At 40.5% G+C, this 21,417-nt stretch overlaps 1 protein-coding gene across 13 annotated transcripts in view; it reads left to right on the top strand.

The window, feature by feature from the left end:
* Positions 1-21,417, top strand: part of wnk1b (WNK lysine deficient protein kinase 1b) — a 167,301-nt gene that overhangs the window by 131,437 nt on the left and 14,447 nt on the right. For 7 of the 13 annotated variants that reach the window (XM_057856246.1, XM_057856245.1, XM_057856242.1 and 4 more), the window contains 18 exons: positions 2,357-2,510; positions 2,586-2,702; positions 3,702-3,812; positions 3,882-3,933; positions 3,998-4,138; positions 4,207-4,702; positions 4,772-5,076; positions 5,265-5,326; positions 8,388-8,444; positions 9,010-9,093; positions 13,069-13,105; positions 13,174-13,238; positions 13,312-13,560; positions 13,628-13,863; positions 13,942-14,017; positions 14,090-14,219; positions 19,796-19,990; positions 20,194-20,286. In XM_057856246.1, the coding sequence (XP_057712229.1) occupies positions 2,357-2,510; positions 2,586-2,702; positions 3,702-3,812; positions 3,882-3,933; positions 3,998-4,138; positions 4,207-4,702; positions 4,772-5,076; positions 5,265-5,326; positions 8,388-8,444; positions 9,010-9,093; positions 13,069-13,105; positions 13,174-13,238; positions 13,312-13,560; positions 13,628-13,863; positions 13,942-14,017; positions 14,090-14,219; positions 19,796-19,990; positions 20,194-20,286 (2,660 nt within the window). Of the gene's footprint in view, positions 1-2,356; positions 2,511-2,585; positions 2,703-3,701; positions 3,813-3,881; positions 3,934-3,997; positions 4,139-4,206; positions 4,703-4,771; positions 5,077-5,264; positions 5,327-8,387; positions 8,445-9,009; positions 9,094-13,068; positions 13,106-13,173; positions 13,239-13,311; positions 13,561-13,627; positions 13,864-13,941; positions 14,018-14,089; positions 14,220-19,651; positions 19,991-20,193; positions 20,287-21,417 lie in introns of those variants that run through there. The other 6 variants (XM_057856249.1, XM_057856250.1, XM_057856247.1 and 3 more) reach the window with 5 other exon arrangements.

Genomic DNA, 21,417 nt, shown 5'->3' with positions numbered 1-21,417 from the left:
GGTACATCGATAAAGACTAATCTTGGCCCATTCTTCACAACAAAACTGCTGTTCAGTCAGACTCCTGAGATGTCTGGCATGAATCGCTGTCTTTAGGTCATGCCACAGCATCTCAATGGGGTTCAAGTCTGGACTTTAACTTGGCCACTCCAGAACGTGTATTTTGGTCTTCTGAAACCATTCTGAAGTTGATTTACTTAATTGTTTTGGATCATTGTCTTGTTGCAGCATCCATCCTCTTTTAAACTCCAACTGTCTGAGAGACGGCCTCAAGTTTTCTTGCAAAACTTATGAATTCATTCTTCCATTTAAGATTGCAAGTTGTCCAGGCCCTGAGGTAGCAAAACAGCCCCAAAACATGATGCTCCCTTCACCATGCTTCACAGTGGGGCTGAGATGTTGATGTTGGTGAGCTGTTCCATTTTTCCTCCACATATGACTTTGTGTGTTACTCCCAAACAGTTCCGCTTTGGTTTCATCAGTCCACAAAACATCTGCCAAAACTTCTGTGGGGTGTCCAAGTGCCTTTTTGCGAACATTAAACGAGCAACCATGTTTTTTTTAGACAGCAGTGGCTTCGTCCGTGAAGTCCTCCCATGAACACCATTCTTGGCCACAGTTTTACATATAGTTGATGTGTGCACAGAGATATTGGACTGTGCCAGTGATTTCTGTAAGTCTTTAGCAGACACTCTAGGGTTCTTTTTACCTCTCTGAGTATTATGCGCTGAACTCTTGGTGTCATCTTTGGTGGACGGCCACTCTTTGGGAGAGAAGCAACAGTGGCAAATTCTCTCCATTTGTAGACAACCTCTCTGACTGTCGATTGATGAACATTCAGACTTTGAGATGGTTTTGTATCCTTTCCCAGCTTCATACAAATTAACAATCCTATGTCGCAGCTCTTCAGACAGCTCTTTTGACCGCGTCATGATGCACATTAGACATCAAGACATTTCTTACTAGGTGTGTGTTTTATAGTGGGCAGGGCTGCTTTATATCACTTATGAATAATTAGGCACACCTGATTTAAAATGTTTGATAAACATTGGTTTCAATTGCTGTTTAAGTCTCCTTAGGCAGAGGGTTTGTATGCTATCCTCAATAAAATATGAAAACCTATAAATGTTTGGGTGGTTTTAGTTAAAAGTTTTTTCATCTGTGTGATTTTGACAAAGATCAGATCACATTTGACGGTGATTTTATGCAGAAATGTGAGAAATTCTAAATGGTTCAGATACTTTTTCATACCACTGTATGTTTTCCTGCCATTAAAAATGAATGGGAAATTTGGATGTACAGTACATGGCTGTCAATGGCATCCCATTAAAATGAATGGGCAAGTTTTTGGCAAATTCTGTATAAGACTTTTATGCCCTTTACCGTCCTGGAATGTTTAATGTGTAAATAATTGCGATTTGGGCAAAAATTGTTGGACAAGATACATCTTGATTTTTTTTTTTTTTTTAATGGGCGAACGGAAATTCCAATTTTTTTTTTTTCAAACATAACTCATTCACTCCCAGCCATTTTCACCGGTGCAAACCCCTTCGCTCCCGGCCATTTTACTGGGTTTTGACTGATTTTGCAAGGCCCACAGAAAATTCTATTCTTATGCTATATAAACATGGAAGCCACCAAAAGAAAGATTGGACCCTTTTCTTTCAGCAGGAAGAAAAGTTCATATCTTTTTCCATTCTTTAGAAATCAGCATTAGAAAATAGCTTAGTTTGAGCAATATTCCAATTTCTGATGAAAAAAGAAAAATTGAGCTTTTTGTAAAAGCATACATTTCAAACATAACTTTGACATTAACACAGCTATTTTTTTGCTTTAGTTACATCCCAAACATCTGAATAATGTTTTCCTTTTACAAAATAACATAAACAACAAGACAAATAGAGGTTTTGATAGCAAAGTAACAATTTATTTACACATAACTAATTAAGAGATGACTGTCTCTGCTCGGCCCGGACTCAACGGCATCGTCCGCTGCACTGGTGGTCCCGGTCGTTCTGCTCAGTCGTCCGCCGCCTGGCATCCTGGACGTCCATTCGGCCGTCTTCCGCCGGCGCCCCGCCCGTTTGTTCCGTTGAAACAGGGATGCGGGTCTTACCAAATGCGCTACTGCCCTCCAGTGGCCAGTTTTATTGCTTTAAAATGGATTTTCACCATTGTGCTTTGGAGCTAAGTTGAATCAGAACCCAGAGATGTCTCTTGTGAAAAAAAAAAATGTAAAAGACGTATAAATACGTCTTTGGGACACTGAAACAATTAAAAATAGAACGTATTGATACGTTTTTGGGAGCAAATGAGTTAAAATCGTTTTTTTCTATCTCTTTTCCAAACATTTCAGTGGCTACTCCGAGGCTTCGGGTCTGAGCGACGGTAATGAGGGAGGAGGGGGCGGCCGCCACGAAGGTCGCTCCACCAAGCGACACCAAAGGCGGTCCGTTCGGAGCCGGTCGCGGCATGAAAAGTTCTCCAAGGCCAAACTCAATGTCCTTAATGTAATTGGAAAAACACCAGATGTCAGAGTCACTCTTTGTGCCAGATTGTGTTAATATGTTTGTGTCTATGTAAAGATATCCAACCGTGGTGACAGAGTAGCAGAGTGCCAACTGGAGACGCACAACAGGAAAATGGTCACCTTCAGGTTTGATCTGGATGGAGATAACCCGGAGGAGATCGCCCAAATCATGGTAGGCACTAAAGATGTCCGATCACGTCATTTTCAAAGTGTCGGAATCGGCAAAAAAAATATCGGACATGCCTTTTTTCAATATATATATATATTTTTTTATTAAATCGTTTTCTAATTGTATTTAACGTTACAGACAAAATGTCTTACATTCATCCAGAGTCTTTAGTTTTGGCTTAAAGTAGGGCTATCAAATTTATCGCGTAAACGGCGGTAATTAATTTTTAAAAAATTAATCACGTTAAAATATTTAATGCAATCAACGCATGCGCTGCACGACCCACTCACGCATTGTTGCGTTTCATCTATAATGGCGCTGTTTTGCCTATATATAGAGCTAACAGGCAGCGTAATATGAGTGGAGAGAATTTTGGCAGCCTCTTTTTAATTGGCTAAAGCCTTAAAATCCCTCTCTCAACAATTAGAAATATCGTGGGAAGCAATGTAAGGAAGAACGGTAGTGGTTGATCTTTTCCTTAACACCCTATGTTACTTTGCTACTCTGCATTTGGGCAGAACAGTTAAATGGCTACAGTATCATTTACTGAAAGCTCAACAAATACACTAGATGGCAATATTTAGTCACAATATACAAAGTCACATTTATCCTTTAAGAATTACAAGTCTTTCTATCCGTGGATCCCTCTCACAGAAAGAATGTTAATAATGTAAATGCCATCTTGAGGATTTATTGTCATAATAAACAAATACAGTACTTATGTACTGTATGTTGAATGTATATATTGGTCCGAGTTTTATTCATTTTTTTCTTAATGCATTGCCAAAATGTGTATGATCGGGAAAAATTATCGGGAAGGATTGAAATTGAATCGGGAGCAAAAAAAAAAAAGCAATCGGATCGGGAAATATCGGGATCTGCAGATACTCAAACTAAAACGATCGGATCGGGAGCAAAAAAACATGATCGGAACAACCCTAGTAGGCACTTTTTTTTTTCAAAAGCCTGCCAGGACTTAAACATCATTTTCTTTCCATCCAGGTCCAGAGCGAGTTCATCCTGGAGAGCGAGAGGGAGTCGTTCATCGAGCAGGTGCGGGAGGTGATTGAGAACGCGGATGAAAAAGGCCTTGAGAAAAACGCGAGCGGCCAGGTGAGTGCAATATGGGATCATCGTCATGCAGTCAATCGTATACGATTAATTAGTTTGATTGACTTTCAGATGATGGGTGACGCAGATCAACAGAGTCCTACTATATCAGCACCCATGCCAGGTAATCAATATGTGAATGTTGTATATCGACTTAAGCAAAATAAACATGCATTTTGATTATTTAGACACGTCCCCCACCGCAACAGGACAAGTGGTCCATTCGGCGGGTCGCAGGTTCATCGTCAGCCCCGTACCCGAGACCAGGCTGAGGGAACTCAGCTTTCCCGCCTCTACTATACCTTCCCCCGCACCTTCTGTCGACACAGGCAAGCATTTTTACTTTGACGACCTCGGCCGCCGAATGATCGATTTAATGGATAATCTTTTCCTCCAGTTCCGACACAAGGTTTGGCCCTGTCGAAATCAGCAGGAGCGATCAGCCTTCAACAAGCTTTCTCGGAGCTGCGACAGAACAAGAGCCAATTGGACCCAGGCCCAAGCACCGCCCCGGCCGCCGTGCACACCGCTCTACCGTTGGCGTCCTCAGTCCAGGCGCAAGTGACCACGTCCGCTCCTGTAGAAGTTTCAACTTGTTCCAACCAGGAGGTCTTGGATGTTTCTCCTACTTCCTCATCTGCTGCCATGAACCAGACCCAAGCATCCGTTACTACTTCAGCCCCTCCCATAGTACCCGTAACCAACGTCTCCAACATCCTCCCGGTCTGCGAAGCCCCCGTCTCTCCCACTTCGTCGACTTCCTTCACCACCTCTTCTGCCCCGCCGTCCTCCTCCAATGTTGCTTCAGTCCAACCCACTCTGGTGCACTCGCAACCGCAGCTCGCCGCCATGGCCGGGCAAACGCACGCTCACTGTGGTGAATGTGACCCGAGGTGAGTTTTAAAGCATCCACACCATGCAGAAAATGGTGAGATTTGGTGATTTTTTTTTTTTTCTCCCAGGTGTGACACATCTGTGGAGTGTCCAAGCAAGCTGGATGATATCCAAGCTTTGGAGAAGAAGCTGCGTTTTCTCTTCATGGATCTTGGGGGAGGAGCAGTCTCCCCCCAGGGGGACCTGCCGCTAGCTGAAGCCACCACCTCCGTAACCTCGGCAGGGGGAACCTCCTCACCGCTGGGCACCTCTACCGCCTCAATTGCCCCTAACCAGACGTCCAATCCTCCTCAGCCCCCCACCACACTGGCGCTGGGCTCACCGACACCTGCGCAAGGCCCTAGCACGCCTATTTCCACACCTGCACCAGCAGGTACGGTCTTACAACTCTTTCAGTGGCACTGACAGACATCCAATCATGTGACTTTCTGCTGTAAATTTAAATCTATCACTTATAGATGTCCATTCAATTTGAACTTCAAATGGATTGACTGAAATGGACGCAACGGTTCTTTCACTTCCTTTAATGTAGTGATGTAATATTGACTCTTATTTTGACAGTAAATTCTGCCACCACCATTGGCCAGACCACTCCATCCAAAACCCCCTTATCCAGGGTGCCGGTGAGTGCCTTTGTGTACGTTTTGTCGAGAGTTCTATCGGTAACACTATTTAGATTAAACTCATCATGTACAGTGTATCACAAAAGTGAGTACACCCCTCGCATTTCTGCAGATGTTTACCGTAATTTCCCGAATATAAGGCGCACCCGTGTATAATGCGCACGCCAAATTTACTTGTAAAATCTAGGGAAAATTATTGTACCCGTTTATAACGCGCACCCTAATTTTAGCACCAATAAATAGAAAAATACAAGAAAACAGCTCGTGTACAGATAAAGAAATGTCATTTTACTGAATGGTGAAACACTAGCACTAGCATAGCATATTGGTAGTTCAAAACATTACCATAAACTGACAGTATTTACGGTAATAATATGATTTGACAACTTCTCCAGAATCTAGGAGAAAACAAAACAGATGTGACTTTTCTTTTAAAGGCTGCTGTATAACTTGCTCGTTTCATCATGATGAATCAATGTTTCTTCCATGGATTGATACGGTAAAATGAAAGTGAGAACGTAAGTCGGAAATTTCAAAAGAGCTCATCGCTGTCGACGCGACAGTAACAATAGGAACTATTGTTATTTGGGTTTGAGTTTCCCGAGGGACAGATATAGTTGACGGACACTCACAGGAAGTCTGTGTTGTTACATTTGTTATGGTCCGAGTTGCGGAGCTGCAATAAACGTTGACTCAAATGAGTTCAAGAAACTAAATTCTGTGCTTTATGAAGAGTGAAAAAAGCAGAATTTAACACAGCCGAAATCATTCGACCGATTAGAGTGAAGTATTACCGAAACAAAATGGTGACGTCACGTACCGTAATGGTTGGCAACGGGTCGCCGCATATGTTTCTTCAACACAACGTGGCCGTGTCAATAAAAAAAAATCAGTTTATATTAGGGCTGTCAAACGATTAACATTTTTAATCGAGTTAACTACAGCTTAAAAATTAATTAATCGTAATTAATCGCAATTCAAACCATCTATAAAATATGCCATATTTTTCTGTAAATTATTGTTGGAATGGAAAGATAAGACGATGGATAAATATATTCAACATATGGTACATAAGGACTGTATTTGTTTATTATAACAAAAAATCAACAAGATGGCATTAACATTATTAACATTCTGTTAAAGCGATCCATGGATAGAAAGACTTGTAGTTCTTAAAAGATAAATGCTAGTACAAGTCATAGAAATGTTATATTAAAACTCCTCTTTTTGTTTTCGTTTTAATAAAATTTGTAAAATTTTCAAACAAAAAATAAACTAGTAGCCCGCCATTGTTGATGTCAATAATTACTTACACAATGCTCATGGGTGCTGAAGCCTATAAAATCAGTTGCACCCAAGCGCCAGCAGAGGGTGGCAAAACTCCACAAAACACAACATGTTGGCATTTCAATGTACTGTCATTTAAATCTGTCTGAGCGGGGCATGTGCGTTAATTGCGTCAAATATTTTAACCTGATTAATTTAAAAAATTAATTACCGCCCGTTAACGCGATAATTTTGACAGCCCTAGTTTATATATACAGTATATGTAATATATATCTGTCTCCATCCATGTACCCGTTATAATGCGCACAATGATTTTACAAATTGATTTGGGGGGGGTGAAAGTGCGCGTTATATTCAGGAAATTACGGTATTACAACGCCACTACTTAACCAAATACTCGAAGCAGCAAAATTTAATTTGAAGCTTTTTCTAATCGAATTATTCGAGTTAATCGACTAGTCGTTGCAGCACTCGATTATTTTATTAGTCGATTAATCTAATCAAGTTAGTTCGAATAATCGAGTAATCGGATTAGGATCATAAAAAAATTAAAATACCTGAGCTTAGCCTCAAATGTTATAAATAAATAAATGAGGATCGAAGTTTAACAAAAGAACAATTGGCTAGCTTAAATGCTATAAAATGTTTTTTTACACAATGCTCTTAACAAATTGTTCAAACACATTAAATATACCTACAAACTAAATTATGAATGCATTAAAATAACATATTAGCTCAAGCAAAATCTTACCTAATGTTGATCTCAACAGGGAGCAGCTGGATTCAGTCATGTTAAATGAGTGATTTCATATTTAGTGTTACATCTCGAGGGCAGTGTATCCACCTAAATCAATAAAAATAAATGCAAACACTTTTAAAACAAACTATTCCAACGCCACTTTAAGTAGGCAAATACTCAAAGCAGCAAAATTTAATTCAAAGGTTTTTTTTCTAATCGAACTATTTAAGTAAATCAACTAATCATTGCAGCACTCGATTATTTTAGCAGTCGATTAATCTATGAAGTAGTTAGTTTGAATAATCGAATAATCGGATTAGCAACATAAAAAATTGAATACCTGAGTCTAGTCTCAAATGTTATGAATAAATGAGGATCGAAGTGCAACAAAAGAACAGTTGGGTAACTTGCATAGCAAAATCCGCTAGCTTGAATGCTATAAAATGCTTTTTTTTTTTCTTTTACAATACTCTGAACAAATCCTTCAAGCACATATTCACACAAAAACGGCTAAATAAACCTATAAACGAATGCATTAAAAAAATATTAGCTCAAACAAAATCTTATGTTGGTCTTAACAGGGAGCAGCTTGATTCACCCGTGTTAAATCAATAAAAAATATATCCAAACACTTTCAAAACTATTACAACGCCACTTTAATGAAGGGAATACTCGAAGCAGCAAAATTTAAGTCGAAGCTTTTTTTTAATCTAATTATTCGTGTAAATCGACTAATCGTTGCAGCACTAATAGAGACTTTGCTTAAAGATATTAGACCCCAATAATAAGCCGCTTGATTTTTTTTTTTCCTTGCGAAAACGTGCCGAATATCGCCAACAATCATCCCGCTTTGTCAGTGATACATAAGTAAACCAACGAGCACTGTTAGCATCACTATTTCGATATTTTGTCACACCCCTAGTAATAACCATTTCCTCTCCTAACAATTCACTTTGCATGCAAGTTCACTGTAAAAAAGAAACTGTTTTTCCTCTCTCCACATCTCACCTGTCCCGCTTTCCTCTCCGGAATTAGGCCCGTTCTCCTTCTTCAGAACTCCCGCCGTCTCTCCCTGGACTGTCTCTCACTCAGGTGTCGTTGTTTTTTTGTTACTATTCAACACAGAGTGCCGTACGTCTCTATAATGTCTCACTGCTTTTACTGACGTGAAATGTTTTATGATGTGCTGAGGGAGGTTGCCAAGTGAAACTCACAGAAGCGAGGAAGCGGCCTTAAGTCATTTTCACTTGACAGTTATAGTGCGCACTCTCTGACAGACTACTAAAACACAACGAATGGACTTTTATATCCCAGACTGTTTTGTTGTGTCTGCTAGCACCGCTGTCTGCCTAAAAATAGTGTTTTGTTCAAAGTCAGTAAAAATGTGGGAGTGACTGACATCCTCTGCTTGTTACGCAACTCCCGTGGGCGAGATGCAAATTGAATTCATCTCAACTGCAGTATACATGATTTATGGCATATTTAACATGAGAAAATGATCTAACTTGTTTATGGCTTCCTTGTGTGCTAAATGCTATAGTTGCGTATCCCATTGCCACTCATAGTCTCTCAAAACAGTAGTCAAACCTCTCATTAAAAATTGGCAAAAAGTCCGATGGAAAAGATGATGGTCACCCACAAATGTCTCTTTCTGCAGTCCCAGCAGCCTTTGGAGGATTTGGACGCTCAGTTAAGAAGAACCCTGAGCCCTGAGAATGTGCCACTTAGCTCACCTGCACAGGTACGCACGTATGAAAAAGTATCTAAATCTTTTGGAATTTCTCACATTTCTGCATAAAATCACCATCAAATGTGATCTGATCTTTGTCAAAATCACACAGATGTAAAAACAGTGTCTGCTTGTAAGATAAGCTTGTTTTTGTGTGCCAAATATATTATGCCAGTTTGCTCTCCCACAGCTATTATACGCGCACTTCCGAGCTATTATGAAGAATACAGTTTTAGCCCATAATCATGTGCTTACATTTTTATTACTGGCAATTGCTCACATTCTGCTGATAAATAGATACACACACATATGTTGATTCATCACACAACTTCTCAGTACTTTTCCACCAAGCTACAGTACTTTGAGTGCAAATGTGTGTTCAAAACAAAGATATCTTGCCCGCTCAAGAGTGTGACTGTTAATTCAATCAAGAGTGTGACTGTTAAATCAATGACTAGAATAAGGAATTTGCCCGATCAAAACTGATACGTTGGACAAGAGTGTTGTAACTATATTTTGCCCAGCAACAAGCCCTCAATAAAAGTTAGCAGCGCGGGGGAGTTCGGAGTGAGACTTTGATGAGACTGCCTTGGTCTCCTGGCTCTCTCAACCTGCAGATTGAAAAACGTCAACTCTCTGACTCACACTTCGTGCCCTGCCTTTTGTCAGCTTGCCTAGGGTAAATAACTAAGTTAAAGAACGAGTTTTAGACCCAACACTGCTTAAACTAAAACCACCCAAACATTTATAGGTTTTCATATTTTAATGAGGATAGCATGCAAACAATGACAGAAGAGGGGAAAAATAAGTAAGTGAACCTTCTGAGTGCTTTAAAGCTGCCCTGCCCACTATAAAACACACACCTGGTAAGAATTGTCTTGATGAGAAGCACTGATGTGCATCATGGCTCGGTCAAAAGAGCTGCCTGAAGACCTGTTGATTTGTATAAAGCTCGGAAAGGATACAAAACCATTTCTAAAAGTCTGGATGTTCACCAATCGACAGTCAGAGAAGTTGTCTACAAATGGAGAGGGTTTGGCACTTTTGCTTTTCTCCCAAAGAGTGGCCGCCAAGAGTTCAGCGCAGAATACTCAGAGAGGTAAAAAAAGAACCCTAGAGTGTTTGCTAAAGACTTACAGAAATCACTGGCACAGTCCAGTATCAACTATATGTAAAACTATGGCCAAGAATGGTGTTCATGGGAGAACTCCAAGGAGAAAGCCACTGCATTGTTTAATGTTCGCGAAAAGGCACTTGGAAACTCCACCAGAAGTTTTGGCAAAATATTTTGCGGACTGATGAAACCAAAGTTGAATTGTTTGGGAGTAACACACTACGTCATGTGGAGGAAAAACTGAACAGCTCACCAATATCAACACCTCATCCCCACCGTGAAGCATGGTGGAGGGAGAATCATGACTTGGGGCTGTTTTGCTGCCTCAGGGCCTGGACAACTTGCAATCATTAATGGAAGAATGAATTCAAAAGTTTATCAGGATGTTTTGCAGGAAAACCTGAGGCCGTCTGTCGGAGAGTTGAAGCTTAAAAAAGCATGGATGCTGCAACAAGACAGCGATCCAAAACAATGAAGTAAATCAACTTCAGAATGGTTTCAGAAGAACAAAATACACGTTCTGGAGTGGCAAGTCCAGACTTAAACCCATTGAGATGCTGTGGCATGACCTAAAGACAGCGATTTACGCCAGACATTCCAGGAATCTGACTGAACTACAGCAGTTTTGTAGAGAAGAATGGGCCAAGATTAGTCCTGATCGATGTACCAGAATGATCTGCAGCTACAGGAAGCATCTGTTTGAAGTATTTGCTACTAAAGGGGGGTCTGCAAAATATTAAATGTGATTGTTTACTTAGTACTTATTTTCCCCCTTTTTGTCATTGTTTGCATACTATCCTTATTAAAATATGAAAACCTATGAATGTTTGGATGGTTTTAGTTGAAGCAGACACTGTTTTTTAATCTGTGTGATTTTAACAAAGATCAGATCACATGGTGGTGGTGATTCTATGCAGAAATGTGAGAAATTCCAAAAGGGTCATGTACTTTTTCACACCACTGCATATAAATGAGTTTATGTGTGTGGTTTCTTTGTAAAAAGAAATGAGACATGACTCGTGCCCCTCTCTAAACCAATAAATACACTAAATTTAGTTGCTATTGCCACTTCTGGGAGATGATTGGACGAAACCCATCAAAATCAAATCATGAGGTCTAGCATGCCCTCTTTGCTATTTTTGGCTCTTTGAAAATGGCTGAGACAAAATGCAATTTCCTAAAGGATAACGTACGTGCTCATTTCTTATCAAAAACACATTAACATTGACATTAAAAATAACTAACGAAAGCATGAAATATGTTGTGTAAAAATCAGCGAAGATTTTTTTTTGACAAGCTGAAAAAATGCGGGCCTGATGGGTTTAAGACACCGATTAGCTTAATCGCTAATGAGCTTAGCGCTCCGTGCTAAGAAGTAGCGTCTCATCAACAAAGAATACAAACAATACAATTGGCTTAATAGACTGAGGCACACTGGACCTAACAACACAAAAGACGCTCTGTACTTAGTAACATTACTGTATTCATTCTTGAGACGGCGAGAACCCAAAATGGTATTTGGTATCTGGCAAAATTGATTTTGTCATGTGGCATTTTATTTTTGCCATGTGGCAAAATGGATTTTGCCATGTGGCTTTTTTTTTTTTTTGCTATGTGGCATTTTTTTGTTGCCATTTGGCAAAATGGATTTTGCTTTGTGGCATGTTCTTTGATGCCATATGGCAAAATTGATATTGCCATGTGGCATTTACAGTAATTTGCTACATGGCATTTTTTGTTGACATGTAAAAAATGGATTTTGCCATGTGGCAAAATTGATTTTGCCATGTGGCTTTTTTTTTTTTTTTTTTTTGCTATAAGGCAGTTTTTTTGTTGCCATGTGGCAATATGGATTTTGCCATGTGGCATTTTTTTTTTTTTTTTTTTTTTTTTTTTTTGCACTGTGGCTTTTTTTTATGCCATGTGGCAAAATTGATATTGGCATGTGGTCTTTCTGCCATGTTGCAAAATGGATTTTGCCATGTGGCATTTTTTGTATATGGCAAAATTGGTTTTGCCATGTGGCATTTAATTTGCTATGTGGCATTTTTTTGTTGACATGGATTTTGCCATGTGGCAAAAGGGGTTTTGCCATGTGGACTTTTTTTTTGCCATGTGGCGAAATTGATATTGCAATGTCGCATTTTTTTGCCATGTGACAAAATGGATTTTGGTATATGTTTTTTTTATTTTTTTAATAATTTGGCATTTTCTTTTTGGTATATAGCTTTTTTGCAGGCCATGCATGTCCATGCCATTGACGGCTATCCACTTCCAAATTTTCCATTCATTTTGAATGGCAAAAAAACATGTGTGGCTGTCATTTTTGACTATACATTTACCATTACAGCACATTGACATTTAACTGGCACCCAAGTCAGGCTATGCCATTGACGGCTATGAACGTCCAAATTTTCCATTCATATAATATGGCAGAAAAACGTGTGGCTGTGATTTTTGACCATACACTTACTAATACAGCACACTGACATACAACTGACACCCAAGTCAGGTTATGCTATCGACGGCTATGAACGTCCAAATTTTCCATTTCAACGAGCACCCAAGTCAGGTTATGCTATCGACGGCTATGAACGTCCAAATTTTCCATTCATTTTGAATGGCTGAAAAACGTGTGGTTGTGAATTAAGTAACCCAACCTGAGTGTCGTAGTGAACTCTTTCTTTTGCTCTAATCACTGGCACACCCTCACAAACAAGGACCCAAACAGGATTGTTCATGGTTGCTGGCAATAATTGATTACCAAATTAGTTGGCAACTAATTTGTTCATTCATTTAATCGATTAGTTGTTGCAGCCTTATCAGACATATTCTGATATTCTCTTAATCTGTGCCCATCATCTTTACCTCAGGCTTCACACGGTCCTGTTCCTTCAGTAGGACAACAAGGTTTGTATAGCAATCTTTACACACCTTCTGTGACTTGTATCCTGTTATATTATGTGTTATCCTTTCAGCAACAGAGGAAGAGCCCTCCTCAGCTGCTGCGCCTCAAGATGGAATCACGCGAAGGAGATTTCAGGTTTGAAATTGCAAACGAAATCATTCACACTTTGCCCTTGCTCTTATTTTTCCACAATCCCACCGTCGTTTAGGTGTCACGGGCCACCGAAGATCAGATGAAGCAGCATCCAGTCTGCACGGAATCCTCCACCACCACTTTATCTTCATCCTCTTCCACCAGCTCTTCGTCCTCTTCTAGTCTCTCCAGCCCGGAGAACACATTGCACAAGGGCTCCTCACTTCGAGTGGGAGGAGCACAGAGTGGAGATGTTGTGGACGGACCCCCACAGAGAAGCCTGTGCCCCTCACCCAAGCCCACCACCACCATCGGACGCTTCCAGGTACAAGCCCATTTTGCATTTTATTAAACTACATATGGATATTTCATCTGTTTGTGTTTTACGACAGGTCAGCACAAATTCTGAAGCCAGAGTCGGCCGGTTTTCTGTCAGTCCCGCCCCAGAGCTGAGCACGGAACCCGGGCCGAGTCAGCGACCCGCGAACGGGCCGTCCGAGCCGGACAAAGCCTCCCTGCCGAGTCTGAACAGCAGCCACTCGTTGAACAACTCCTACGTGAGCAGTGACAATGATTCGGAATTTGAGGACGAGGATTTCAAGCGGGAGATCAACCGCCTTCGAGAAAAGTAAGGCGGCATTCCAGTCGTAATAGATAACGTCCGGTTAGTCAACTCCTCTTATTCTCATGCTCTTTATTCCACCAGACACTTGAGTGAAATTCAGGCTCTGCACTCACGGCAGAAGGAAGAAATTGACGGTCTTTTCACTAGGCTGGGAAAGGTAAATGAGCATTAAAAAATACTGTATATAAATGACAACTTTAACAGCAAAATATGTTCGTCTTTGGTGTAGGTTCCTCCAGCCGCGGTACTTCCTCCGGTCATCGCTTTAGCCGGCAGACGGCGACGGCCCACCAAGACTAAATCCACCAAATCGTCCAGAACCAGCTCCTCGCATGGTAGCAGGAGTCCACTTCAGCCAGGTGGGCTTCCATGCTATTAAGGGGCTGTTACAACAATGTCTATAACTTGCAAATGCTTCATTATTTTTTTCTTCAAATTTGGCAACCTTACAGACTTAAGGACATGCTCATAAATCTAAATGAGTTTTTTTTAAATTACGAACTTTATTTTTCAAGTTATTCATAGCTGAATCCTAAATAAACATGACTGGTTGCCATGTGTTTTCCGAAATTTACGGGTTCGCAGTGAGTCAGGAACCGGCACACTTTTGCGAAATATACGATGTTTATTGATTAGAAATTGCAAATAAATTAAGTTTATTGATTACAATCCCACAAAAGCAAGCAAAAAAACAAGCAAAACACTAGCGCTAGATATAGTTTGTCAATCCTAAATCCCCGCGTTACCGTTAAAGCACAACAAGACTTTCCTTAACAATGAAAATCTCTTACCATTGACAAATGAGCAGAGAACCAACGCCCCAGGTCAGAGTATCCAAGGTACAAAGCCGAGCGATTTCGTACGTTAATCCTACGGCGGACTCTGAGGGGGTGGAGAATGCTCCTGGCTTTATAACAGTACGCCTCGAGGGCCCACAGGTGGCCAGCCTTTAAGCCCAGGAGACGATCCATTCTTCCCATACATGGTAATCTTAACATGTCTTTGCTCAACCTCTAAAGGAGATGAGCTTCGTGTCCAAAAATGATTGGTTAATGTTTTGTCCGCGCGGTAAATATTAAGGGTGCAAAACAAGTTGTCTCGTGAGATTCCCTCCTAACTATGGAACCCAAGCGCGTAAAAAACAATACTATGGTGTAGAGCTGAAACGAATACTCGAGCAACTCGAGTAACTCGAGTTTAAAAACTGATCCGAGTAATTTTATTCACCTCGAGTAATCGTTTATTTTGACAGCTCTAAGCATCACGTTTTGCTCGGACTACTTTTAATGCGGGACAACGCGCTGATGTCACGTGCGTAGAGGAAGAAGCAAAAAAAAAAAAAAAAAACTTACTGCAGCCGACAACCGCTACAAATGACGCCGACGTTGCTAAATACTAGCCCGCACATGCTACATTAGTTGCAGGTAGCGTCCAATGAGTCTCATAGAGATCACATGTATGTTGAACTAGATGCAAAATGACAGACTAGGCTGCGTCTGGGCAGCGTTAGCAAACAGCCGCCATCTTAAAGCAGTAGAGCGCTAAGCGCTAATAAAGAGCGCTAAGCGCTAATATATAAGATTAACGTTACTGTCACTACTAGCTCACCTTACGTTAGCCCTGCGGAGGGCTAGGTTTAAATTAAGTAAGACCACTTTCGATGCGTGGCTAACGTGTCTTACATACAGGCTTTAATATAACATAGCGTTGTGGAGTGATGAGGGTGTCAAATAAAAACTCAATAATGCTAACTATCAATTTTAGCTCAGTAGTCATTGCTGGATAAAACACCAAGTAGCACTAGTCCCTAATGTGCTCCAATACAGCCTGTATCATACATTTATGTTGAACAGTGCAAAAACTCAAAATCCTATCAGGACTTACAGTTTAGACTAACTTAAAACTTAACTAGAACTTAAAAATGGCTTGACACAAATAGAAATTCAATTGAAAAACGTGGGAAAAAATCCTAACTTTTAAGTGATGTGTGTTATCAAGCGTAAAGGCATTTTTAGGTGTGTTTATATATATAATATATATATATATATGTATATACTTTTTTAAAATAAGATCTAAAGGTTTTTTGAGTGAAAGCAGTGAATTAGTCATTTTTTTTTTTTTTCTAGTTACATCTGAGATGCAATTGTTGGCTGTTTTCAACAATATACAGTGATACCTCAGCTCACGAACGCTTAAGCTCACGAACTTTTCGCCTCAAGAACATTAAATTCGCGAGCATATAGTCTCTGCTGACGAACTAGTTTTCGGCGGACGAACGAAACCACGCGGTCGAACAGAGCCACGAGAAGCTGACGCACGCCCACGGCGTCCCAGTTCGTCCCCTCCCTTTCGTTGAGTGCGGACGTGGTTTGTGTTTGATAGACATTTTGGACCATATTGAGTGTACTTTTGCTATTATGGGACCGAAAAAGAGTTACCTACAGTCCTTATGGAAGGTGACTCGTTTTACCAACTCGCCCTCGACTGGTAATTGGCGGTGCTTTCAGCTTCCCACCGTCGTGAGAAGTGGACCGGTGTTCGGTGAGTCACGTTGGCTCGTTGTCGTCGGTTGTCTTCGGTTCGCCCGATTTCCTCTCCAGAAAGGTGGCGGCGTGCATACAAACACCCAGAGGCGTCGGATGGCTTTTTGTGGGCACTTTTATTAACAACCAAAAGCATGTGGGGGGCACAGCAGTGGAGTCTACGCTAACTGCGCACTTTGCCGGTAAAACTCCCTCCCTCCCTCCCTCCTCCTCCTCCTCCTCCCCCCACTCCATTCCATCAAGCCATCAACTACCATCACAAAGGTAAATAAAACGACTTTATTATACAGTGCAGTTTATTTCTTTAATTATAATACAATAGCACATTTATTATACATAAAATAAGGTATATTTTTGTGTAGTTTTAAGGCTTATTTAGTAGAAAATTATGTTTTATGGGGACCTGGGAACGGATTATTCTCATTTTAATGGTTTCTTATGGGAAATAAATGTTCGGAAGACGAACTTTTCGCCTCACACACACTTTCTGGGAACCAATTATGTACGTGAGCAGAGGTATCACTGTACATGAAAAATAAAGACATTGATTTACTGAAAATGATAAAATGTCTTGTTTTCTCATGTATATCTATAATTGCTCTTCACCTGAAAATGTTTTTTTTTTTGTAAACTTTGTTTATTGAACCAATATAGTACAAGCAAATGAAGTAACAACATTTGAGCATTCTTCTTTTTTTTCATATTGAAACTAAATTAAAAAAAAATTAAAAAAACAACAACAAAAAACAAAAAGCCCTCACCCACCCACTACCCACGGCACATATCCTCAAAAAGCAATGTATTGTTAATATAGTTGTTTCAAAATATATTTGTTTTATCCGATTACTCGATTAATCGATAGAATTTTCAGTCGATTACTCGATTACTAAAATATTCGATAGCTGCAGCCCTACTATGGTGCAAAACAAGTTATCTTGTGAGATTCCCTCCCAACTATGGAACCCAAGGTGAAAAACAATAACAAGTTGTTACAATCTAGGTCACAGAGGCAATCATACATCACAAAGGCATAATGTGCTAATGTTAAGGCATCACATAATATTTTCCCCCATCACCATGGTAACGGGGAAAATTTCAACAGTTCTCAATAAAAATGTTTTTTTCCTTAAATTTTATCTACATAACACAATTTAAGCAGCATCAAGCATTTTTTGTAGTAACCAATCAACTTTACGCCTCTTTCCCACAGTAAGCACACAATATATTGATGTACAGTGATCCCTCGCTACTTCGCGCCCTCATCGCAGATTTTTTTTTTCCAATAAAAGAAAAAAATAACATATATGGAGATAATAAAGATATATGCATGAATACATGCATAGGCGGATCTACTATTCAGGCGAAGTAGGCGATCGCCTTAGTCCCCCAACCAGTAGGGGGCCCCCCAACCAGCTGCCCTTGCCCCAACGAGCAAGGGCTTGGGCCACCGGAGCCAGCAGCACCCCCAACTAAAGATGTCCCGATCGATCGGCAAGATCGGGTCCGATCACGTCATTTTCAAAGTATCGGAATCGGCAAAAAAATATTGGACAAAGATCAAGATCCTCCAGGACTGGCGAGTCCAGTCACCAGACATGAACATCATTGAGCATGTCTGGGGTAGGATGAAAGAGGAAGCATGGAAGACGAAACCCAAGAATTTTGATGAACTCTGGGAGGCATGCAAGACTGCTTTCTTTGATGTTCCTGATGACTTCATCAATAAATTGTATGAATTCTTGCCGAAGCCCATGCAAGTCATACAAAATATTAAATTTTTATCTCACAGCGCCTCTACTTAATTCCCTTATATTATGTAACATATTTTTGTATTTGAAGTACATTTTGTGTTCAATTTTCACACTACTTTCTGTAGGCGACAAAACTTTTGTCTTGTCAAAATTTGACCTTTTCGTCTTCATTAAATGATAAACCTTTTTTTCAGTGAAACAAATATATTTTTGTTCATTCAACATCGTTTTGGAGGGTCTTAGCTTTTATATGAGCTAGAGATGTCCCGATCGATCGGGATGCCGATCGATTGGGTCCGATCACGTCATTTTCAAAGTATCGGGATCGGCAAAAAAATATCGGCCATGCCTTTTTTAAATATACAGTGGGGAGAACAAGTATTTGATACACTCACAATGGGAAAACCCATTGGCAAAATGAGTAGAGTGAATTTTTGCAGCCTTTGGAGCCTTTTTTTAACTGGCTAAAGCCTTACAATCCCTCTCCCTATGATTACAAATATCATGGGAAGCAATGCAGGGAAGCAAGGTGGCAAAATGATCTTTGTCTTAACACCTTATCTTATTTCCCAACGCAGAGAAGATACATCAATTGATAGCACTACGCACAGTCATGGTTCCACTTCCCATCATGCATTTGGGATGGCCACAGTATCATTTACTGATAGCTCAACAAATACACTCGATGGCAATATTTAGTCACAATATACAAAGTCACAAGTCTTTCTATCCGTGGATCCCTCCCTTATATTATTATTTTTATTTTATTTACTTTTGTTCCGTGAAGAATCCAGAAAGGGTTATTTGATTATGGCTTTCTGAAAAACAATGTTTTTTTACATTTAGGCACTCCTGCAATCGTCAGACTTTTTCTGTTACAAACTGACCCCGGCCCCTCATCAGAGAAGGGAAAAGTTTTGTGGCCCTCACAGGAAAGTTTGGGGACCCCTGCTTTAACACATATTGCCAAAGGCAGAACAACGACTATATGCCAATATATACCAATATTTTTTATTTCTATTAAAAAATGTTTCAGTAAAATGTTACACATTCTTGTGCATTTGCCACTTATTGCCACAGTTAACACTGAGGCTTTGGGCCTCTTTTGACCTCGTTGTGAGTTTGTAAGGTTGTGACTTCTGATTAAACAAACTCGATGCCAATCAAAACATTTGTTCTTCTTTTTCCCCAAATAAGAATCGATAAGAGAATCGATAAAGAATCGAATCGTTAAGCAATATCGATAATGGAATCGGAATCGTAAAAATCGTATTAATTCCCATCTCGAGTTATTAGCAATTGTTTATACAAAATGGATAAGCGACAAGACTATTGTCAGGGATTATAATCCATGATTGGAGGTCTATCATTGTTAATGGCACTGAAAAAGTTAACTGGGGATTTTTGCATTTTTTAAAAAATGTTTTTTGTTATTATCTGTATGTGTTTACGTGTGTCTGCTTGGTTCCACGTGCGCGCGGGTGGGTGTGGCCGCAGGCTCCAAGCTTCAACATTTCTGACTGCTTTCCCCGTCTGTTTTGTGTGTCTGTGTGTGTCTTCTGTGGACGGCCGCCGTCCGTGTTTGCGCGCTTTCTTCCTTGCCGCCTGCCCTGCCTCCTCGCTCCCTTCCGCTGTTCCCAGGCAGCACTTTGTCAGCACAGTACGTCCCGGCGGCGTCCCCCGAGTCGGCTCGATTGGCGCCGGGGGGATTCGCGGGGCGGGGCGACCTCGGCGACGAGCGACTGCTCAAAACGGCGCCCTCCGGCGACATCCTGTGTTCAGGCTACACCAGCTCGGCGGCGCTCTCGGTGCCCAGCTTGTGCGCTCCCACCCCAGGTAAGGTCGAGGAAAAAAAGTCACCGTCGCGCTCGTAAAGCATGCTCTCGTGTGGTTACTCACGTCAACGTGACGCTCACCTCTTTCCTGGATTTCTCTCTCTGTATAACGTAATGTCTTCTCTGTCCTGTCTCTTTTTGTTGCACTTTTTTCTGTCCCATCTTCTCTTCTTCACCATCCCGCCCCTTCATCTCCTCACTCAGGCTGCGTAAAGTTCAGCTGGGGGTCCGAGCGTTTGGCCTTCAAGCCTGGCGGCAGGAGGACGCGCTTTCTGAGTACGCCCTGCTTGGCTCTTTGTGTGTAACGCTTTCATTCCTTTGCCGTTTTACCTGTCGTACTCTTGTTTTGTCTAGATTTCATTTCAATCGAGCGTTGTGTTTCTCTAGCTGATTAAAAGTAAAGATGTCATCCCGATCGATCGGGTCCGATCACGTCATTTTCAAAGTATCGGAATCGGCAAAAAAATATCGGACATGCCTTTTTTAATTTTTTTTATTTTTATTTTTATATTAATTGAATCGTTTTCTAATTGTACTTAACGTTACAGACAAAATGTCTTACACTTATCCAGTCTTTAGTTTTGGCTTAAAGTAGGGCTATCAAATTTATCGCATTGACGGCGGTAATAACTAGGGATGGGAATTGATAGGATTTTTACGATTCCAATTCCATTATCGATATTGCTTAACGATTCGATTCTTTATCGATTCTCTTATCGATTCTAATTTGGGGAAAAAGAACAAACGTTTTGATTGGCATCGAGTTTGTTTAATCAGAACTCACAACCTTACAAACTCGCAACGAAATCAAAAGAGGCCCAAAGCCTCAATGTTAACTGTGGCAATAAGTGGCAAATACACAAGAATGTGTAACATTTTACTGAAACATTTATCTAAGAGAAATAAAAAATATTGGTATATATTGGCAGATAGGTTGTTGTTCTGCCTTTGGCAATATGTGTTAAAGCAGGGGTCCCCAAACTTTTTCCTGTGAGGGCCACATAACTTTTCCCTTCTCTGATGAGGGGCCGGGGTCAGTTTGTAACAGAAAAAGTGTGACGATTGCAGAAGTGCATAAATGTAAAAAATTATTGGTTTTCAGAAAGCCACAATCAAATAACCCTTTCTGGATTCTTCACGGAATGAAAGTAAATAAAATAAAAATAATAATATAATAATAATAATAAATAATAAAAACACTATTAATTAAATAGATAATAACCAAATAACCCTCTCTGAATTCTTCAAGGAAAAAGGCCAGGAAATAACACGATTGAGGGAAAAAAAAAAATTCAAAATGGCCGGACCAAATGTGGAGGCGGGCCGTATTTGGGCCGCGGGCCGCAGTTTGGGCACCCGAAGAAATGCCGCATCCAAGCGAGTGAGCGAGCGAAGTGAGAGAGGGAAACACTTCTACGAGCCTACATT

Source organism: Corythoichthys intestinalis, chromosome 13 (assembly GCF_030265065.1).
Source record: "Corythoichthys intestinalis isolate RoL2023-P3 chromosome 13, ASM3026506v1, whole genome shotgun sequence".
In the NCBI taxonomy this organism is placed as follows: domain Eukaryota; kingdom Metazoa; phylum Chordata; class Actinopteri; order Syngnathiformes; family Syngnathidae; genus Corythoichthys; species Corythoichthys intestinalis.
This window is presented reverse-complemented; position numbering and strand designations above follow the sequence as displayed.